At 45.7% G+C, this 22,305-nt stretch overlaps 1 protein-coding gene across 2 annotated transcripts; it reads right to left on the bottom strand.

The window, feature by feature from the left end:
- Positions 1-1,146: 1,146 nt before the first annotated feature.
- On the bottom strand, positions 1,147-20,867 carry SMYD1 (SET and MYND domain containing 1). Of its 2 annotated transcripts, XR_013623277.1 has the most exons (11): positions 20,404-20,816; positions 19,822-20,001; positions 18,266-18,479; positions 17,853-17,983; positions 17,681-17,719; positions 17,147-17,345; positions 16,913-17,005; positions 7,456-7,619; positions 4,058-4,226; positions 3,660-3,866; positions 1,147-1,698 (listed from the first exon to the last, which is right to left on the bottom strand). XR_013623277.1 is itself a non-coding variant. In XM_068114282.2 (10 exons), the coding sequence occupies exons 1-10, from the start codon at positions 20,529-20,531 to the stop codon at positions 3,711-3,713; spliced, it is 1,473 nt and encodes a 490-aa protein (XP_067970383.2). In that variant the 5' UTR covers positions 20,532-20,867; the 3' UTR covers positions 1,147-3,710. The 2 variants fall into 2 exon arrangements, 1 of the variants encoding a protein (XP_067970383.2); XM_068114282.2 differs by having other exon boundaries at positions 1,147-3,866; positions 20,404-20,867.
- Between the last annotated feature and the right edge of the window lie 1,438 nt (positions 20,868-22,305).

Here is a 22,305-nt window from a genome sequence, read left to right on the forward strand (position 1 = left end):
GTGTATGTGTGTGTATCCATATGTGTATGTGTATATGCATGTGTCGGTGTACATGTGTGTGTACGTGTGCGTGCATGTGTGTGTGTGTATGTGTACGTGTGTGTGTGTGTGTGTGTGTGTGTGTGTGTGTGTGTGTGTTTGTGTGGGTGTGTGAATAAGAGAGAGACCGAATTGTGAGATACAGAAATGAAAAAACGAGGTGTGTGTGTGTGTGTTATTGTGAAACAGGTGCAGCATCTAACTCAATATGTCGAAATGTCACACACGTCCATGCCCGTGGGATTCCCACGGGTGACCCCACTAGTATACTATAATTCACCAAATGTCTGTCCGTCCGTCCGTTCCCAGGTACCGCAAAAACGGCTGAACCGATCGCAACGATATTTTGGGTGGGTAATCCTGGGACCCCCTAGAGTAAAATAGGCTATTTGTTTTTCCAATTTCAGCTTTGGTCTCCAGCATTTTCAGGTTTGGACTCCCGCATGACGTTATTGTCCGAGGTACCGCAAAAACGGCTGCACCGATCACAACGATACACCTCCATGCCCGTGGGATTCCCATGGGTGACCCCACTAGATATAATCAAAAGGGCCTTTTGTGAATTTATTACGATACCTCAGGAATTTTTCAGTATATCAAATTGAAAGTATTTGTACGTATGTGCAGAATATGTGAAGAAAATTTGGTTACACTTAGTCAAAGGTCAAGGTGAACCAAAACATGAACGACCGATTTGGCCGCAATTAGAATGTCAATCCCATATCTCTACATTCAATCATTTAAAACAGTTGATCGGTCAAATTTTCGAAATTACCTAATTGCTGTTTCCTTGACAACGATTGTTTGATTGGATTTCGCAAGCATCATGCGACATCTTGTTTGTTTGTAATCAGGATGTCTCAAAACGTTGTGGACGGATTGCGACAAAACTTGGTGGATGAGTTGGTTCGGTAACTAGAACGGGCCAATTTGATTTTTATTCAGGTCTGGATGCAGATCCAGCCTATCGATGGCGATCGGTGGGAAAGTTAAAGATACGTACGTACGCTCGTTTTTTTTGATCAATTTAAACTATACAATGCAGTAAAGGTTTAAATTAAACGCTTCCTTAAGTTTAAGCAAACAAAATGATATCCACAAATTAGACCAATGACAACGTTTTTATATGAATTTATTTGGCATATGTTGTTGCAAAAATCCCAAAACAAAAGCACTCATGAATACAAGATTACATGATTCTCAATCTTCTTCATCACAGGCCTTCAAATCATTTACACATAGATCACTTCATTGGTGGCAGTGAAGGAATCTTATTCCAGAATGTCGATCCTATAACTCTAAATTATCTACCGGATCACTTAAGATATGAACTATACGAAACGACAAGGCTTATGTTTTATGTTTAACAGACACATCTTACATTTGAAATGGGATTCACACTTCAAGCCACACATCAAGTACAATGATCACAAGTCTTCTTATCTCAAGCAGGAGGAATAACTCATAACTTTCCAATATGGCCGCCTATTACATGCATAACGTCGAGTCGAAACGTCACTGACCATTCATTTATAAATTAATCATACATGATAACATATACATAGCCATTAAAACGAGGAAAATAAACAACATACTGGCCGATATATTCATGCTTCCATCTTGGAAAATGGCTGCCCAGGAGTAATTTTCAAGAGGCCTCTGTGTAAAAAAAATCATTCAATATAAATTCCTGAACATGTTTACCATGTTTGGTGCTTTTATGAAGAAGTGTACAATTGTTACAGTATATATGGCTAAACCAACTCGATATGAAGCCTGTCTTGATGTGGAAGATACCGTGGAGATGATACAAGCTTTGTAGCTCTTCTCTGAACCCTTTCCAGTGAATTTGGGTCAAACATGCAGGACCCGATGCCGGGTAACCATATTCTCGGACAGGTCTCTCTCATAAGGGATTCGAATCATTACAGATGTACTTGGAATCTATTTATGGATAATCATAAAAAAGGAAGGAAAAGAGGCAGATATATTATGGCGCTTTTCCATTGCACAGAACGGTACGGTGCGGCACTGGACAGTACGGTTCGGTACGGTACGGTAATCCCTGTGTCGTTTTTCCATCGCACAATAGAACCGTGAAAATCGGCGGAGTTATCTGAATTGATGAAAAAAAACAACCGACCGCTGTGGTGACGTCATTTCACACTCCAGGTTTTCCATGTTTTTTTTCTGATTCTTATCACTTATGCTTTAGCTATCTTCTCTCCGGAATTGTGGTATTGCAGAATGGCGGTTGGGTCTGAACATAGCGTGATGGTTCTGTGCCGATTGTGATTGACCAATCCACGGTCTGCAGTATTGCTAGCTCCACCCATAGGTCTGGGTTCAGCTCGCTTGATACCTATCCGTAGCAGGAACCAAATTTAGCACGGGTACTTGGGTACGGTACGGTTCGCTTGGCAATGAAAAAATGGGTTTTGGTTACGGTACGGTACCGTGGTGGAAAATCGCAATTAGAAAGTGACAAGTTACAGTGTTAGAATGTCAGTTGGAGCCCCAATCGGTACTTAAATGTTTTTTTTTGTATTAATATAGGAGCTGTGAGTGAATAGCAGCTGGCCACACATGACAACATAGGAAGGTTGGAGGAGCGGAAGGCTCAACAGCAGCAGCAGCTGCAGGAGGGGGAAGGGGCAGCGCCCAAGAACAACGGGGCCACACCGTGAGGCTGTATATCGTTTTAGCGCCATTTCTCAATGGTATTTGAAAACTTTTTTCTTTGCAATATCCAGATCTGGATCTTCACCAAAATCAAATTCCTCCTCGTCACACACCGAAACCTGTCCACCAAGTTTCATCTGAATCCGTCCACAACTTCTTGAAATATTGGGCTAAATATCGTTTTTAGTCCCATCTCTCAATAGTGAAGAATCACTTTCAAAAATTCTTGGCTGGATCTGGATTTCACCAAAATCTAATTAATTCTTCCTTGGCACACACCTCAACCTGTTCACCAAGTGTCGTTTGAGTCCGCTCATTTTTTGAGTTATTCCGCTCACAAATAGACAAACTGTGGAGAAAACATAACCTCCGATCACCCTCAGTGGCGGAGGTAACGAGTAGAGCCGGATCACACACAGCCAGAAAAGATTGCCTTCTGTCACCCAGCAAGTGTTTTTTGACCCACCTGTGTAAACACCTCCCCCTTCATCCCCAGATGAAGGGATTGGTCCTGGTGAAAAAGGGGGAAAAAGGTCACACGGTTTGAGTCGAGTACACGCCATTGGTGCAGCACGAGAATGCATTGCTCTGCGTTGTGAAAACTATCTCGTACCTGTAGCAACAACCATACAACCACAACGTGTGGATGTTATCCGCAGCATCAGCAAACGGGTCGCTGCAGACATTTCTCTTTTCTTGGAACAAAAAAAAACTTTCCTGTGTTTTGAAGCTCAAATGCCTCATTACCATATGTGCGTTTTGGAACTTTGTTAAGCTAAGAATATAGACCTGAGATCACTACTACCGGATATTTTCATTATCGTGGAGACTTCAGAGAGAGCTCCCAATGTATGGAAGACCCAATTTGTAAGAGTCAAACACTTCCTTCAGTAATGAAGCTGTGAATAGAATTTGACACAAGGTATCTCTGAACTCACGCAGAGCTGTTGTCAGAGTTATTCCAGTGGGATATTCTGAGACCCGGTGAATTACTTTGAGTAACCCAAGAGTGGTTGAGGGGCAGATGATGGCTCGCTCATCATGACCATCTTCCCACCCTGTAGGGCTTTTTGACGCATCTGCTCATACAAGATCTCGTTCTCACGAAACATCCGCAGCTCCATCTCTGTTTGCACACGGAGGGCCTGCAACAACAACAACAACAACAACCAATGGGTTGGACTGTTTGGCATTCTCATTCAAGCACCGAGTGCATGATGTGATGCTGGGTTCAAATTTTGTGTCTTTGTCCATCATCTCCCAATGTCAATGCATCTCTGCACAAGGTCATCGTTTAACATTCTACAATGATATTGAGCAGCTGTTTTGACTTTACCTGAAGGTCCTTGGTGATTGGATGCAAAGGTCCATGAGTGACCAAGAGCACAGACGCGGCTTGGCAGAGCAGCCCGTGAGCTTCCTCTATACAACCTGCCTGCCAATGAGTCACTCCTGCCCTGAGCATGGCGAGCCCCAACGTGGCGTGGAATGGAGGGTAGATCTTCCTGGAAGTGAAATGGAGTTTAGGAATGATAGAATGCTTGAAGAGATGCCCTCTCCCCGAAACATGCATTTCTGTCGCTGGCACACATGTTTATTTGGCACATCATAATAAAATAAAATCTTCTGACAAACACCTGTTTAATCTAGCGATAAGTTAGCTATTCAAAGTTGATCAATAATTCATTTACTATATTTGCACGATACTTGGCTTTCGCTCCACTCGCTCTCAGTACGAAGGTTGATGTAAAAGCGGCGCAGTGATGATAAGCTGAGTACAAGTGGGCACCGGAATGGGATTGACAAATAGAAGGGCCAGTGAACACGAAGGGAACCCCCAAGTTTCTTCAGGGCCCACACAGTCTGCCAGGAACCCACTTCTGGTGAAACTTCTTCAGTATGTTCAATCTCTTCATGTTCTTTCAGCCCATTCTCGCTGTGCTTGAGCTTGTGTCTTACTTCATCTCCTGTGTCCTCCTCCCCTCTACTCTTGCTCTCATTCTTCCTCCAAGTGTCCTTCTACCTTGCTGTTGGTGTGCTTCCCTGTTTTCCATTGTGTTCTATTCGAGCTCTTTCGTCCACAAGCTTTGACTTTGTAAACAAACAAAAAAAAAACCAGAAAATTAGTAACTTAATTAATTTCCTCTCCATCTGCTCTGGAGTATAACCAAGGATGTTGATCGAAATGTGAAATTCTCAGAAGGGATACGTTGCGGTCAGAGATGGGGCATGCAGAGAGGTGATTCCAAAGCAGTCTAGGAGGGCACTCAGGTGGAGTGCACACCTCCGCCAGTCTGATGATCAGTTTACGTTTCGTAGCCCACTGATCGGCTGGATCTGCATCCAGACAGTAACCAAATATCAAATCGGCTTGCTCTTGTCTCCTACCCGCTCATCCACCAAGTTTTGTCATAATCCATCCACAACTTATTTTTGTCCCCATCTCTTAATTGTGAAGAATCACTTGATAAATAAACAAGAAGACGTCATGCAGAGCACGATACTTGCAAAATCCACACAACCCCAAAAAAGGTTGCCATTAATCCATCAAATTGTCCATTTTATCAAGATTAAAATTGACCATCTTGATCACAGCTCGGGTTAATAGTTTGAAAAGTGACGGTTTTTTCAGATGGAAATTGATGGTTTTTCAGATGGAAATTGATGATTTTTCAGAGAGAAATTAATGGTTTTTCAGATGGAAATTGATGATTTTTCAGATGGAAATTGATGACGATTTTTCAGATGGAAATTGATGATTTTTCAGATGGAAATTGATGGTTTTCCAGATGGAAATTGATGGTTTTTCAGATGGAAATTGATGATTTTTCAGATGGAAAGTGATGGTTTTTTCAGATGGAAATTGATGATTTTTCAGATGGAAATTGATCATTTTTCAGATGGAAATTGATGGTTTTTCAGATGGAAATTGATGATTTTTCAGATAAAAATTGATGATTTTTCAGATAGAAATTGATGGTTTTTCAGATGGAAATTGATGATTTTTCAGATGGAAATTGATGATTTTTCAGGTGGAAATTGATGATTTTACAGGTGGAAATTGATGATTTTTCAGATGGAAATGTATGGTTTTTCAGATGGAAATTGATGATTTTTCAGATAGAAATTGATGGTTTTTCAGATGGAAATTGATGATTTTTCAGATGGAAATTGATGATTTTTCAGATGGAAATTGATGATTTTTCAGATGGAAATTGATGGTTTTTCAGATGGAAATTGATGATTTTGGAGGTTTCACCTTGTGTTGACCTTTTTGATCTCAAAAATAGTTTTCCATATTTAGTGACTCGATGTGCAAATGCTGTTCAATTTCCAAGTCAATCGGATGAAAATTGATGATTTTGTACGTTTGACCTTGAGTTTACCTTTGACGTTTTGACCTAAAATAGTTGGTTTCCCAGTTCAGTGACTCAGTGTGTAAATGCTGTTTAATTTTCAAGTCAATCGGATGAAAAATGGCAATTTTACAAATTTGACCTCCAGATGATCTTTGACCTCAAAATCAATAGGCTTCTCAATTGTGACGACAGCTGTCACACCGCGGAGCGAAAGGGGGACTATGGTTTTCCCCTCTGTCCGTGTGTGCGTCCGTCCGTGCATGCGTGTTGTTGTGACCTCAACAACTTGGTGAAGTTTTATGACGATCGGTTTAGAATTGTGACCTGTAGGCGAGTCACAAACGCAGCCGACCAATATACTTGAAAAATCTTCGATTTAGACCTGTTATATTTAGACCAACCACCTCGCTTCACACCCAGCATGTCCAAGTTTCATCCGAATCTGTCCGAATCTGTCCATAACTTTTTGAGGTATCATGCTACATATCGTTTATGGTCCTATCTCCCAATGGTGAAGAACCACTAAAAAAATTCCAGTATCCGGATGTGGATCTTCCCCAAAATCTAATCAATTCATCATCACACACCCAACCTGTCCATCAGGTTTTGGCCAAATCCATCCATAACTTTTTGAGACATCCTACTCACAGACAGACAAACGGGCGAAAACATAACCTCCGTTCACCTTAGGTGGCAAAGGTAAAAAGTGGAGAAAAGAGAAAGATAGGGGAACATTTTACTTAATCTCTCCCAACTTATTGTCCCCCGTCGCACCGCGGAGCGAAAGGGGGACTATGGGTTTCCCCTCTGTCCGTGTGTGCGTCCGTCCGTGCATGCGTGCGTAAGCAAAGTACCAACTTCTAATCTGGTGTGTGGGTGTATATAGGCATAAGGAAGAACGCTATTGAAAATTGGGTCGCCACGTCAAAATCCAAGATGGCCGCCACCATAAATATGTCTGAACCTTGTGAGCGAAATATCTTGAAAAATAAACGAACTACTAACGTCTGATCTGGTGTGTGGGTGTATCTATGCATAAGGGAGAACACTTGAAAATTGGGTCGCCACGTCAAAATCCAAGATGGCCGCCTTGCGTCTTCCACTTTGTCAACTCGCATCACTTCACCGACGGGGGACCGAAGCGTAACACTTGTTTTACTGGCATATCTCCCTGAGTTTACAAAGGTGTAACTAATGTAAGTCATCTGATATTACATACGGTCTTGGAATTTGACTCCACAACCCATTTTTCAATGTAATCAGGTTCCATGAGTCTACCGGATGTTCCTCATTCAGTGAAGTTGCATCAGCAAGTGCGGTTTTTGCAGGTATGCATGAAGGCTCCTAGGTGTACAAATACGTTTGGTTGGAGTACCGGTAGCCAGTGACGGTGAGGAGAGCAAATTGCGTTGCCTCCTCAGGAGATTGCAAGTAGGCTAGGCTGTCTGCGAGCAGTGTGGCCGATCGCAGCAGCAAAATATGGCTGTCAGCCAGCACGGGCCGCTGCCGCTGCCAACATTCCTTGGCAAGCTTTACCACCTGCAATGGACAATCATCATATAAATGTTCAAATCTCACAAAGAGATTAAAAAGTACCCCTTTTTTCATGGGATTCTTAACAAATTACATCAAATATCTTGAGGAATGCACAATTCTTTTTATTTGTTTGTAAGGAAATATGAATGATGAATGCCAACTATATACAAAAAGGAAATATTACCAACTCGATAAACTTGCAATCGGAGGGAAACGACTAAAACTGGAGACGAAGACTGAATGCAGTTGCCTCAAAACTCGATGGAAATGCACAGAAGTCGATTCAAGAAACATTCCACAATCCTCTTACATTTGCATCACGTGATCGATGTGATCAATAGGAAGGACAAAGCAGTGTCCCAGCATGCACTTCAAGTTTGACTGCAGAGCAAAGTCCAGATTATCAAATCGGCAATGAGAAAATGGAAGCGCAACTGCACACGTAGCGCAAAGCGGGGTTAAGCAATGGGTTCACTCTCCATCTACAGATGTCAGTCTATGATCGATGAACTACTTAATTCACATTTAATTATATATTTTGAACACTTTAGAACACGAATCGGATTGTGAATCGGAACACGAACCTCCAGTTTTGCAGTACTTGGACAAAATATCAGGCCACTGCAATCCATGTCGACCTATCAAATTTTCCGCTCACGCTCTCAGTGTTTAAGATTATCAAGATTCAGACAAAATGCCTGCTCATGCTCGGAAATGTAGACCGTGTTCGGAAACGCAAAGTGAGAGTTGAAGAGACCCTTACCATGTCCTTTTTCTCAAGACTGCATGGGGTAAGGTGTTCTACGAATTTTTTTCCCTTTATTCCCATTACATGGCCAATCGGTTATCTCAGCTCACCGCCACAAAGCAAGTAGCCACCTGCTCACCACCAAGCATAGACTCGGACTTCATCACCATCAATACAAGGGCGGCCGAGCACCTTGCACAGTACCGTCAAGCGAGAGGTTGCTCGAGTCTAACAGAGTCTGGGAGACGAGATGAGTCGGTCCGGTAAGCATCCCCAGGACGAGATTAAGGTGACCCAGAGGACCCTCACCACGAGCCACAATTGGGCACAGGAAGTTCCGAAATTTAGTACCCAGTTCGGGGGTGTTTTGGCCCAGACCTGGATTCGGACATGGGTGAGTCGGGAAATAAAGCCTCGGACAAAGTGACCCCCATAGTGAATTTGGAACAGCTGCAGGGAGGGGCAGAAAAACCCAAAGAAGGGTGGTCAAATTTGGGCACATGCTGCGGTTGGGCACATGAGGTCAAAATTTTTAAAGTAAATTTAAAATTAAATTGAAATTTAAATGGGAATTTAATTTGGCACAGCCTTGGAGGGAATTGGTTCCTGGGCTGCATAATTCGGACCACAGGAGAGGTCATTGGGGTCGGCCTTGTGGGAAATTTGCCTCTTTTGAAATTGGTATATGCCAGGCAGCTGGGGGGCTGCACTGGCAGGCTTTTGAACGTGGGGTCCAACATAGGTGTCATGGTGCGACCCAGGCCACATGGGGAGTCTGGTGGAGTGTGGTGTCCCTGGTCCATCGGGGCGCCGAAAGAGCGAGTGTCTCGGGCCGGCAGGGTCACCGGACCCTGGAGGAGCTTAAGGCCTCCAGGGGTCCGAGGTGGTGACTCATGGGCATCTAGCAGGGTGCACCATGAGGATCACTAGGTGGAGGTGTTGTGGGTCGCGCTTTGGTGGCGGCACCATGGAGGGCCAATAAGGGCCTGATGTTGTGACCGCCTGGGCATGTGGTCTGACAGCCTCTCCCTGAGACTCTGGCACAGCCACCATGTGGTGACCTGCCATGCTATGCTGGTCTATGGACGCGTGTCGAACCGCATGGACAGGAATGAGATAGCCCACCGGACAACCATTGGAGTATATGTGGATATGTGGAACGTGATGGTGTGAGCATGGTCTTCCACAGATGTTCCGCTGTGATTTGGGGACTCTCGGTTTGGGAAGAGAGCCCTGGGAATAAATTTGGTAAATTAGAATGAGCTGAGCATACGGGGCCATGTTTGGCTGGCAAGTGTATAGAGAAGCGCCCTTCTTTGGTGAAAGTAGTGAATTGTGGAAAAATTGGCATGGGTAATTTGAGGGTTAGATGCAAATTTAAGGGTTAGGCCAAAGTGTTGGAGGCTGGGACAAAATTGATAGGTTAACAGGACAGCCTCCAACTGGCTACGGGGTCGATAGCGCCAATATTGAGATGCGGGGTTGTTGGGATGGAGTTTGGCAGTCTGAAGGTCAATGTGGTGGTATGGGTGGCCGAGGTATGTGACCAGTGTCTTCTGGGATTGAGTCTCCTGGTGGAACACGACAGTCCACTGGGCCTTGGGCGAGGTCATATGTGGTTGGGCACTGAGGGGCTGCATTTTGTCGGACTGGGGTATGTGAGGAGGTGCAGGGGACGTGGCTGGGGATACCACGCACTGAGACCGTGCCCCCCGGATCCAAGGCCTTGGATATGGTGGAGTTGGCAGCATTTGCTCACCGCATTGGCCAGCTTGGGCTAGTGGAGCCGTGGTCCTCACAGGGGGCCGAAGGATGGATTAGTCAGGTTCACTATGTTTTTTCGTTCAAAATTTTGGTAGATTAGCAAAACTATACATTTTTGGAATATTCAGAGCATGAGGAATCCAAAAATTAATGTTTACATTTGCGTCGACACCTTTGCGAAAATGACACTCAGGACAGCGATGAAGATCTGTAAAAGCATATTCCTGAACGGTATAGACCTCGTAGATCCTGTGTATAGGACTTATAGTTCAATCTGATACTACCTATAACTTCCTATAACAACCTATAACTTCAAAGGACTTGCAATATCATGTATTATGTAATACAGTTATCCCCCCCCCCCCCCATCCGGACCAAATTCAGATCCTGGGGGGACAGGGCCTTCTCCATCGCTGCTCCCACCCTCTGGAACTCACTACCTCACACCATCAGAGACTCCTCCTCACTCACCACATTCAAAACATCACTAAAGACCCACCTGTTCAACACTGCATTCAACATTCAACCCACAGCATTTAACCCCTGACTATCTCTTCTCCTTCTCCCTCCTTTTGCTTTAAATATTTCCCTATTGATTCTTGTCTTTTTGCAATTGTTGTTTTCATGTATTGTTATGCATTATGTTTTGCACTCTGTCAAAGCGCCTTTGGGCTTCTTGAAAAGCGCTATACAACATAAATGAATTATTATTATTATTATCACAAATATAAAGACAATGGTTTTCAATTACCTTTGTTTGTTGCTTTTCTATAATCCTGAGCACTATTTTGAGGCCTTTATTGGATTCCTTGACCCAGAAAACATAGGATTAGCATATTTAATTAAGTCTCTAGGTTGACTAGAAGCCGAGATCACGCAAAATATGTATTTTATGGTGGCCATTTTCAAAATCCAAAATGGCGGCCATGCAGGTGTCTGTGCAAATGCCAACATTTTTTTTCAGATTCTCCATGCTCTGAAGATTCCAAAAATGTACAGGTTTGCTAATCCCAAAATTTTGAAAGAAATTATATTTGTTAACATAGTGAACCTGACTATCTTCATCACTGTCCTGAGTGTCATTTTCGCAAAGGTGTGTACGCAAATGTAAACATTAATTTTGGGATTCCTCATGCTCTGAATATTCCAAAAATGTATAGTTTTGCTAATCTACCAAAATTTTGAACGAAATTATATTTGTTAACATAGTGAACCTGACTAGATGGTGGGTCGTGCCCTTGTGGACACTCGTGCGCCTATGTTGGCAGTTCGGCTGTTCAACTTATCCAATAGCCTTCGCACGGTAAAGGGGCAGAGCTGTCGTAGCAAAATGTAATAGCGTAGCAGATGTCACCGGAGGAGGCGGATCCACATGCTTGCTAGTACAGCCGGATAAAAGGAAATTTGGGGAAATTAATTGGCCCCATGGGATACATTTGGAATTCGGCAGGGTGGGTGACACTCTTGGACCCGTCCAACCTGCGACCACCTGCACATAAGGTAAGGTGCTTTGATGTTTACTGTCCCGAGTGTTCGGTTCTTGCTCACAAATTGGGACATGAGTAATTTGAAGTGGGGGTGGGTGAGAGTGACGACATGGTCGGTGGGTGGATCGGTTTACATTTGACAAAAAGTGTCTTGTGTTGATGTTTGTCGTGTAAAAGAGCTGAGTCGTGGTTGCAGTGTGAATGTGGGAATTCACATGTAAGCAGGCCATGGCAGTGTAGGAACACAAATGATCTTTTGCACTGCAGTGTTTGAGAATTCAATGGCAGTGGGGGAGGGAATGGCATTTTGGATTTTGTGGGTGGTGAAGGTGTGTGTGTCTGCAGGTACGGATCAAACTCTGGAGGAGCAGTGACTGCAGCCCCCGAGGTAATTTGTCCCTGGCCGGTGCCGGTGGTGTCTGGAATTGGAAATCTGTCGGAGGTGGGTTTGTTGGGCGACTAGCGGGTATGGCGACCCAGAAGAGGCTATGAGAGCCTGAGGCCGAGAGAGCCTGGTTGGTGCGGAGACCCTCCCCGGAGGGACGTACATCTAGGGAGCTGTATGGCTGTCAGGGGCCGAGAGAAGGGGGGGGGGGGGGGGCGCTGAAGAAGTTGAACAAGTCGAGTCCTTACTTTTGGACTGTGGGCACCACAGCCTGAAGCGCCCCCACCATCTGGTTGTACTGTACCTCCTCACTGCCTAATTGAGGATCACACTATGCCATGGTCTTGCAAGGTTTGGAATTAGTGTTTTGGATTATTGGGGTTTATGTGTGAGTGAATGGGGGAATATCCACTGAGCCATGTCACTAACCTGTACCAGAAGGACAGGGCCCGTGGAAATTTGGGCAAATTGGGATGGCTCCACAGGTAACATTGGGCATTGTGGCAATGTGGCATCCACTGGGGAACGTGGTCTTTAGAAGGGGGTAGTACAAATGTTTTGAAATTTTTAGTAAGTTTTGTGGTTAAGGTAGATTCTTGTGTGTTGTTGACATTTTTTTAACCACCCCAGGACTTAGGAGTGAGGAACTCAAGATTTGTAAGTATTTGAATTGTTGTTAAGGGCTGTAGAATGGTAAGGAGAACAGGTAAGTTAGCTACGGCTCGCTTCCCACAGACCCTCCTAATTTATTTCATAGGCTAATTAAATGGGAGTCGGTAAGCGTCATCATGCTTGAATGGTAACGTCTGCATTGAACCTTTGCAGAAGCTACGGTTCCGGGAGGGGGGTGGGGGCGGGGAGGTGCGAGGGGCTGTGTTGCGTTTGTGGGGGGGGGGGGGGGGGGTAGGCATTAAGTATCATTTGAAAGTTTTCATAGGCAAGTACAAGACGTTCTTCTGCAGCTCAATGGAATACTGTTCTCCTCTCTGGGCTGGTGCTCCTGCCTCACACCTAGCTTGGCTTCACGCTGTTGAAACCAAAGCTTTCAGAATCATTGGAATCTCCTGCGATGAAGCTAACTCCGAGGGCCTTTCACTCACTCACCGCAGGCAGGTTGGTGGTCTTTCTGTCTTCTACCGACTCCTCTCCGGCCTAGCTCCCCCAGCTCTGTCTGTGCTCTGTCCCCCAAATATTCCTGCAGGTCGCACAATATCTGCCAGCAACCCTCTTATGATTAAACTGCCAAAATCAAGACTCTCTATTCACCTTCACTCTTTCATTCCTCTCTTTTCTCCCACCTCTGGAACAAACTCCCTCACTCTTCAATCCCACTCCTCCCTCCAGGTCTTTAAAACAGCTGTTCACCACCATCTCTTATCTTCCCCCATCCAAAACCTTGATATTTTCTACCCCCGCTAATTCACCCCAGATCCACTTTTTTGAAATACCGAATTCTTTCCTGGAAGTCCTAGCAGTGTCCATGTGTTTTATACCTCTCCCAACCCCACCCCTTCCCATGCCTCCTCCCCGCCCCTTCCCATGCCTCCTCCCCGCCCCTTCCCATGCCTCTTCCCCCCAAGCCCTCTTCCTCCCACAGATATCCTGATGTCCCTGTTCTCTACTGTTGTACGTGTGTGTTTCCCTCTCTCTCCCCATATTGTCTCCCGCTCCCTTTATCATAAGTTTTATGTGTCAGTTTGTTTTTTTGTGATTAATGTTAGCTTTCACACGAGCCTCGATCTTGTATGAAAAAAGAAAAAAAAAAGTTCAGAGTGTGTAGGTTTTCGTATGGCCCGTGTCGCGAAGAAGAAGGAGAAACCCATCTTGATGTACATAAGCAGGATAAATGTTCAGGTTAAGAGTATTTGCATGTCACCATAAGGAGGGTGGTTTTGTGCTAATTAATTATAGGGTCTGGAAGGTTAAATTCCCCTGTACGTGCTTGCCTCCCGGTGATTTTTCCCTAATCTATATCTATCTATAATTCCAGTAATCTCTGTGTGTCTGTGACCGCTGTTTCTCGACAACCACGGGTCCGATATACTTGAAACTTGCCAGATATACTGCTGGGGACCTGAGGATGTGCCTTTTCAAGGTTTCATATTAATCGGACAAGTAGTTACCGAGCTATGTCCAAAAAACGATTCGACCAATCAGAGAGCAGCGAGCTACCGAGCTATGGCGATTTAGCCGTTCGCCGTTCGCTTTGGCTTTGCGAATGGACCAAACCATTTCATGTAAATAGAGGGGGGGGGGGGGGTTCTACCGTACTCGCAAGCCGTTCGCTTTGGCTTTACGAATGGACCAAACCATTTCATGTAAATAGAGGGGGGGGGGGGGATATAATTTTAGATATATATATAGTACGGGCATGCCCTAGTATATATAAAACACAGTTTGTGTGTGTGTGTGTGTGTGTGTAATGTTACCGATAGACTCCTAAACGGAGAGGCTCACGTGCTTGATATTTGGCATAGACATGGCCATTGAGCCTGGGAAGAACATGGCCGACCTAAAAATATTTTATTTCATAATATATTTTTACCATATTTTTACCTCAGCGCATTTCAGCGAGGAATATAATACACCGAATCTGAGCCGGTGGCAGAGCAGCACGCTGATTCGCTCAGAGCGATCACGTGATGTTCCTTGCCACCATAAACTCAGTTACGCGTTCGCACGTAATTCAGAGCGAAAAGCGATTGCGTTTTTTCACATTTCAGCGAGGAACATTGCCATTCACACCACATAGGTTTTTTTTTCTTTCATCTTTAGATCCATATTTTTTTTCAGCGAGGAATATTACACACGGAATCTGAGCCGGTGGCAGAGCAGCGCGCTGATTCGCTCAGAGCGATCACGTGATGTTCCATCCCCGCCGCCAGACCATTGAACATAAAACACAGTTTGTGTGTGTGTAATGTAATGTTACCTCCGCTCCGCCCTCCCCCATCCATCCTCCCTTTCCCCTCCCCCCTCTCCCTTCCCTTCCCCCTCCCCCCTCTCCCTTCCCTTCCCCCTCCCCTCCCCCTCCCCTTCCCCTACCTCCCCTCCCCCTCCCCTTCCCCTACCTCCCCTCCCCTCCCACATCTTCCTCCCCCTCCCCTCCCCCTCCCGCCGTCTCACCTCCCCTCCCCCTCTGCTAGTGTTCTTATAAAACTCAGCTGGCCAGGCAATGGACTCATTCGCTCACCATGCCAACAGAAACAGCACATTTTCCAATCGGCAAGAAAACCCTGACGTCATCCGAACATTCCCGAACAGATTAGACTCCGCCCCCCGACGACTCGTAACGAGGAGGCCACGCCCCAGCCTTCCTGATTGGTGGAGGCACGATGGGATGATTGAGTAGCGCTCGGTGATTGGACAGATTGTGACGTCAGCGGTCGAACATTCGAGAGCTGAAGGGAAAAAGACGCCGTCTCACCATTTTTCTCTTTGTTCTGGCATTCGTTAAAGGCGGTCGAATTTTGTCCTAGTCCTGGCTTCGCGTTAGGGAACGGCTGTGTTTTTGTGCCCGTGTGCACTAGTGGGGTGATTTCGGAGCCTTTGTAAACTGTTGGCACTATCCAGGAGGAGATTGGTGCGGCCGTCGAAGAGGAGTAATAAAGCGACGGTTCGGAGAGCTCGTGGCGTCTCGGGTGGAGTGGACAGCGAAAGGAGACGTCCGCATGGATTGCCCCACGTTTGTGGCGCAGTGAAGGGGCGACTCGGCGCCCTCTTGATCCAGTCGATGGTCGGGACATTTGCCGACCTTTGGGACCCACTCAACGACCACCAGGTGCCCAAACGTCCTCGTACGAACTCAAAGCTGAGTGTCTGCCGATTATAAGCGCATTTTATTTTATTTTATCATTCCCTTGTCTGTATATGAGTCGGACTGTAGGATCCTCAACCTAGGAATTTTAGTTTACCTCACCTTTCGTTGTCTTTTACATTACTGTAAATAAATTTATATTTGTTGAATTTTACTTTTCTTGCCTTGTTTCGTTTCTTTGTGTTGTGGTTTCCGTCCGATTTACCCCGTGTGTTCCTGATTCGATATGGTATCTGGCCTTTCCCGCACGCCAAAGGCAATCCCGCCAAGGTTCGAAATATGCCTCGGAGTTAAAGCTTGTTTCGGCTATTCGTCTGAGGCTGGTCTTCATTGACCCCGGACAGGGCAATATATATTGCTAGTATGTATTGCCTTTCGCCCGATCTCTCAATGGTGAAGAATTACTTCAAAAATTAAATAATTCTCGTATCCGAATCCACATTCAGATCTTCACCAAAATCTAATCGAATCTTCATTTTCAGACACCCAACCTCTCCTCCAAGTTTCGTCGAAATCCATCCACAACTTTTTGAGATATCCTGCTATATATAGTTTTTGGCCCTATCGCCCAATGGTGAAGAATCACCTAAACATTCTAATGGATCCGAAACCGGATCGTCACCAAAATCTAATCATTTCGTCCTGCTCACATACGTAACATCTCTGCCAAATTTCATCCGAATTCGTCTACAACCTTTTGAGATATCTTGTTCACAGACAGACAGACAGACAGACAGACAGGGGTGAAAACATAACCTCCACCCACCTTCGGTGGCAGAGGTAATTAATCCAATGCATAAAAAAGAAGTGTTCCCTTATACAAACAAGGAACTTCAATGCAGGAGGAAGCTGTTCAGCCCATCCAGCCTGCGCTATGGTTGTTTGTCCATGGTCTAATTTTTGAAGTGTCACACAAGGAAGCAGCACATATAATTTTTTTAAGTCTTTGGTAAGACTCAGCCCATGCCCAGGGTGCGAATCACAGACCTGTCAGACTCAGATGAGTTTGATTAAATAATCTAGTAGGATTAAGTCGTAAATATAAATGGCAATTATAAAGGATGTAGAGTGAAAGTGACAAAGCCTTTGGCTCACTTTTGCCCAGTGATGTTCCGCCCGGAGTTGTTCCACCTTCTCCCACTTTTTGTGCGTTTCTTCTAGAACCTTCTGCACCTCTGCCTCTGTTGGCTTGGAGACACGACGTCCAAATACAATAAAGGTGTGACTTTCTTGAAAAAATCACAAAGATAACTTGATAGTGCAATTCGTATATAACAGATGCAAGAATATAAATATTGTACAACAAATCGGATGCATTGATGATGTCACCATGGTTCCGTCAGGCTTTGGACACGTGGCCATCATGGTGTCGTCTCCCACGTGGCCCAGACAAAGAGCGCACTGGCACGTGAAGTGGTATTGAGAACTCAGGGCCTCGTTGCGCTCCTTGCTTTGGCGCCCAACTTCTATGTAGGACACGGTGAGCTCTTCGCCAGGAGACAACGCCTGCACCGCTCGTACTTCGATACTGCATCGACCCAGAGAAAACACAGTGTGACAAACACGTACACGGCAGTGGATGCATATTTCTGCGCCTGGTATCCATTGGACCCCACTACCTCTGGGGTTCTCAACCTTACATGCCACTGGACCTAGGGGTGAGGACAATGGGGATACTTGTCCATTGTCCTCACCATCCAGCCACCATTGTATCCAGTTATCATCTATGTATTAAATCAGAATACATAGCGTTCTTTATTTTCTTCAGTCACTACATACGGACATAAGCCGGACAACTGAACTGAATTTATTGAGGAACCATTGAAGCAAAGTTCTTTGAAGGCCTGCTTTGGGCAAACTTACCAAGCTTCTGTGTTCGTTTTGGAGTCACTAGCTTCCTCCCTGAAATATCAAGAACGGGTTTAGTTAGCCTGGCAGCAAATTACGTAGGTTGATAAATGTATCGATCGATAACAGGGAAGCCAGCACCGGGTAGAAAATTGGATGCATGCGGTGATGTTGGTGTGCAATTTACTTCCTCGGAGAAAACACAGCAGAGCAGCTAGGCCAACATGCATGGTTGAGGAGGCAGAGGTTGAGGAAAAGCCCGACTCCGACCGGCACTAGGCCGCCCTGGTCGCTCAGCGTGAAGCAGTTGCAGTTGATCTATCGAGGGTAAGGAGAGGGCCGGGGGACAATTTGGGATGAAGTGGAAAAGCCAGAATATCTTGCAACGTACACAAGGAAACGAAAGAACTTAAAGTTTAAACTCATCAAGTCCATCATTTCACCTTCTCATCCAAATTTTTTTTTTTTCCAGGAAGCGCAGGCACGGCAAGTTAAATTAATTTTAAAAATCAGTCCAAGTCAGCAGTCCATAGTAGTCTCATGCATTAAGGAATGTTTGAGTGGTTGGAAGTTTGCAGACCACCCCAGGTTGAACCTCACCAGACCAAGGACGTGTTTGAAGAGGTCTGTGGATAACTCGATGTCTCCCAAAAGCAGGAATTTTGTGAGGCTTTGTACATCCGCATCCAACACCTGCCGCTGCTCTTCACTCATGCTCTCAACGTGGGTCTCCAACTCCCGTACTCCAACGAGTGCCCCGGGTGGGGGCGCTTCGCCGTCTTGATGCATACGACGCAGTATGCGCGCAGCCAGCCTGCAGGAGGTGATTGTGGAGAGGAGCGGAAAATAAATTCCTGGTAAATTAGGAGGAAAACCAAGAAGGTAACGGAATTACATGGAAACGGCAAAAGCGACCTCTACGGCCAAAGCCATCCTGTCAGCCCTGTGGAGACATTACTCACCTTAATGTTTCGCATCTTCCTCATTAGTTCCAAGCATTCTTGAGCAACCGAAATATGGCGGCCGAACCACGTGACTGAAGACATCTTTTTTTTTCTCCACCAATTTATCCCGAGACGCTCAAGAAATTTCATCTTGATCGGATGAAGTTTTGTACTTATCGAATTATGACGTCATAATGGAGGCACCTATGACCATCATTAACATATGTAATTCTCCATGGAGAGTTCTTTAAAATGAGCCATGCCTCACTTTTGCTGTGCAGCGCTTTCGGAGATTTTGAGGTGCAGTTTTTCGGTTTTTCCAAGATGGCGCCTGTACCACGTGACCTACGACGTCATAATTAGCATTAAAAAATTATACAGGTGGAGTTGCACCAATGGTGAAATTTTCCTGTCAATTGGACCAACGGTTGCAGAGAAAATCATATTTATTCTGTGCGGACAAACAGACAGACAAACGGACTCAAATGCAATACCCTCTCCTCTGGCGAGGGTAAATATGACATCGAGGATCATGGAAAAAATGAATAACAGTGGGTAAAGGGTTAAACAGCCAAAATTGGGTAAAAGGAAAACAGTCGGACAAGATTACAGTTGAAGGGTGGGAAAAGGGTCTCAGTAGGTGAAGTGAAGCTCATAAGTCAGAATGGTAGAGGCCATGATGTGGTGTATGTAGGCAGCAGACTTGTGGAGGCCATGAGGTGGTGTATGTAGGCAGCAGACTTGTAATTCTGGAGGGAAGAGCTGAAGACAACAAACTGGGAGACAATCCCACAAGCTAGAATCAGAGAAGAGGGGATGCATGAATGGAGGTGGCTGTTGAGACATGGGGAGGGGTAACAAGGAAAATGCTTCTGGGAGGACGTATGCAACATGGAGTTGCAGGAGTTGGACATAGACGAGAGGGCACGAGGAACAAGACCAGCATAGAGCTAATGGGGGGGGAAAAAAGTGAAAGACCACCACCTGTGTAGCGTGAGCAAGAAGCAGATCCCAAAAAGCGTCTCCGAGATGAAGCAACTTGAACATAAATTACGTGCAGAGCAGGGCCATAAGGAGATGATGGACACATCAACACAGCAGAATTCCAGCATGAGCTTGGGTTCATATGGAAACACCAAGAGACCATTTTGGTTAAAAGAATATCTGGCAAGTAGTGAGATGCCTTGATGGAGTAGTGGTGGTGGCACCAACCTCACGTTGTCCGTCGGTGTCGTGCCGTCGAGGCTCTGCAGGGCTGAACACTCTGCCCTGTGCTGGGCCCAACCGGCAGCCTGACAGTTGCGGTCACAGAAATGGGCGACGTGGCAGGCGGCACAACGGCGCAGCGAAGGTGCCCGACGGAAGCATGTGGCACAGACATTCTTGAGCTCACTGCAGGGAGAGAACGGTTTCGGGAGGCACGATAAGGCCCGGTTTTGTGTGGTACAAATTTGGGCTTACTGTTCATGAACATTCCACAACAGGTGATATTCAGTGACAAACTCATGCGTGTTTGGGTCACAATGAATTTGGTACCTTTCATGGAATCTAAATACCAGTCAGAAAACTCCACCTTCCCGTCCAGGCCATGAAGGAAACAGCACAGGTGTTCGTCCTTGTCTGTGCCGTTTCCAGCCATTGGCACACATTTTGCACAACGGTGGGTGTTTCATGATGTCATTGGAGTAAAGTCATGTTTTTACCTCTGAACACCATTTACGAACCGCATTCCGCACAAACCGAGCACAACATAGCCTCCGTTAGTCCTTTTTATGAAGAGGATAAAATGCTCACCCATCGAACACCACAGCAGCATACGCAGGCACTGCAAGCACCAGATCTCCGAGACCGAAAGGGTCAGTGGCTCGAAGGCCGCGACCCTTCTCCTCACAACTAAATACTTCCAGTCCCGGGCAAGACATAGTTCATCCACAAGTTTGTTCCACAGCACTCTTGTAGTCTGCCTCTCCGGCCTTGCGTCTAATAAACTCCCCTTCTCAGACTCTTCTTCCCACTGACCCCTCCACTCCCCCCCACACCTTCCACACTTACAAATTCCCTGTAAGAATTCCCTCCAACCCCCATTTCCATTCCAAACCTTACTCAGTTTTAACATCTCCAAATTTTCCCCATAAGCATCGTGGTTATCCTGGGTGGTCAAAGCATGAAGACGCTGTGATCTTCCTCTCATCAAGCATATTCAAGGTGCCAAGTTAATAAACAACAAGCATATAGTAATAAAAACCCAACTGAAACATACACAGCCCCTACCACATGCCTCCTTTATCTGGCCCACTGGTGTCTGGCTAAATCGAGAGCCCGGCTGTCACCGTCCGTCTGGTGCACCTACAGGGTGGAGGCAGACGAACACAAGTCAATGAAGCAGAGGCTTTCATTCTTGTTCATATCTTTTTTTATATATCGCTCTAACAGATTCTATTTTTGATTTGATGTGCCGTACATCTTGCTAAGGTGGTCTGCCATTGCCTTCCCTGTGTTGTTTGTCCATGCCCTATCCTTCAAAGTGCTGAGCGTCAAGCAAGGAAGCAGCACGTACCATTAAAAAAAAGTCTTTGGGTTGATTCGGACGGGATTTAAACCACCGACCCTCCCAGACTCAAGGCGGACGCACTAATCACGACACCACCGAATGAGCGAGCTTAAAGTTGATATGTCCAACCAACCAACCAACCAACCACCGTTTAGAGGCCATTTTTCCCCACAAAGCGGGGGTTGGCCTTTTCAGGGACCGTGGTTGTTGTTGTTTTTTGGTCCCCTTTTTGAAGCAATGTTTTACGGCCGGATGCCCTTCCTGCCGCCAACCCTGTTTGTCGCCTTTTTACGATAAACAGGGAATTACCAGTGTACTGGTACTCAATTTGCCGACCTCGGAAGGATGACAGGCTGAGTCAACCCCCCTGGCGTTAATTCAGCGATCGACCGGGATTCGAACCCAGGATCCTTGGATCCTAAGCTGGCACCCTAGCCGCTAGCCCAACACCAGGGTTAAAAAGTTGATATGTCCCTTGGACCCTATTCTTGTGTGTGAGAAGGATGGCGAGAGAAGCAGGGGCGGATCCAGGAATTTCAAGACGGGGGGGGGGGGGGGGGGTGCATTAAAGTATAGCGCTGGGGGGGGGATAAAAAGGGGATCTGGGGGTCCTCCCCCCGGATTTTTTTTTTTTAATGATCGGCAGAAACGGCATTTCGTGTGTCCTTGGAAGTTTCTGCAGTTCCTTGTGTTCTTCCCTGGTCCAACAGTTCAGCAGATTCGCACCCCCTGCCTGGATCCGCCCCTGAGAAGGGTTGGGGTGAGGGAAGTATGGCACGTCGATTCTCCCCCAGGTTAATTTGGGGGTGGACCTAGAACTTTCCCGAAGTCTGCTTTTCTTTAGCTTTGTCTATTCTGGTTTTCGATAGCGTATTAATACATAAACCCTATTTTAAACACACACTTTTAATAACACACATTTTATTTCGCTGATCATGTGGGAACACCAAGCAGTCTAAATCAACCAAGAAAACAAGTGTGTGGATTTGTTTGGGATTTCCTACCGGGCCTTGATGGAACAAAGTCCTTCAACTTAAGTACCAAACTCCACTTACAATTAATTTATTTTCTCCAACGGAGTCGATTGGCAAGTTCCTTGGTTTCGGGGACAGCAGTTTGAATGACATTCATAAAGTAGAACCCCT

This window comes from Myxine glutinosa, chromosome 4 (assembly GCF_964187855.1).
Source record: "Myxine glutinosa chromosome 4, kmMyxGlut1.1, whole genome shotgun sequence".
Classification (NCBI taxonomy): Eukaryota; Metazoa; Chordata; class Myxini; order Myxiniformes; family Myxinidae; genus Myxine; species Myxine glutinosa.

What these genes read in the sequence shown, in the direction of transcription:
- SMYD1 (XM_068114282.2), bottom strand. Translation starts at nt 20,531, where the DNA reads ATGTCTTGCCCGGGACTGGAAGTATTTAGTTGTGAGGAGAAGGGTCGC. An exon ending in GCTGCTGTGGTGTTCGATGG is followed by an intron (nt 20,002 to 20,403) that starts GTGAGCATTTTA and finishes CTCTCCCTGCAG; the next exon opens with TGAGCTCAAGAATGTCTGTG. An exon ending in CAATCACCAAGGACCTTCAG is followed by an intron (nt 3,867 to 4,057) that starts GTAAAGTCAAAA and finishes TTGTTGTTGCAG; the next exon opens with GCCCTCCGTGTGCAAACAGA.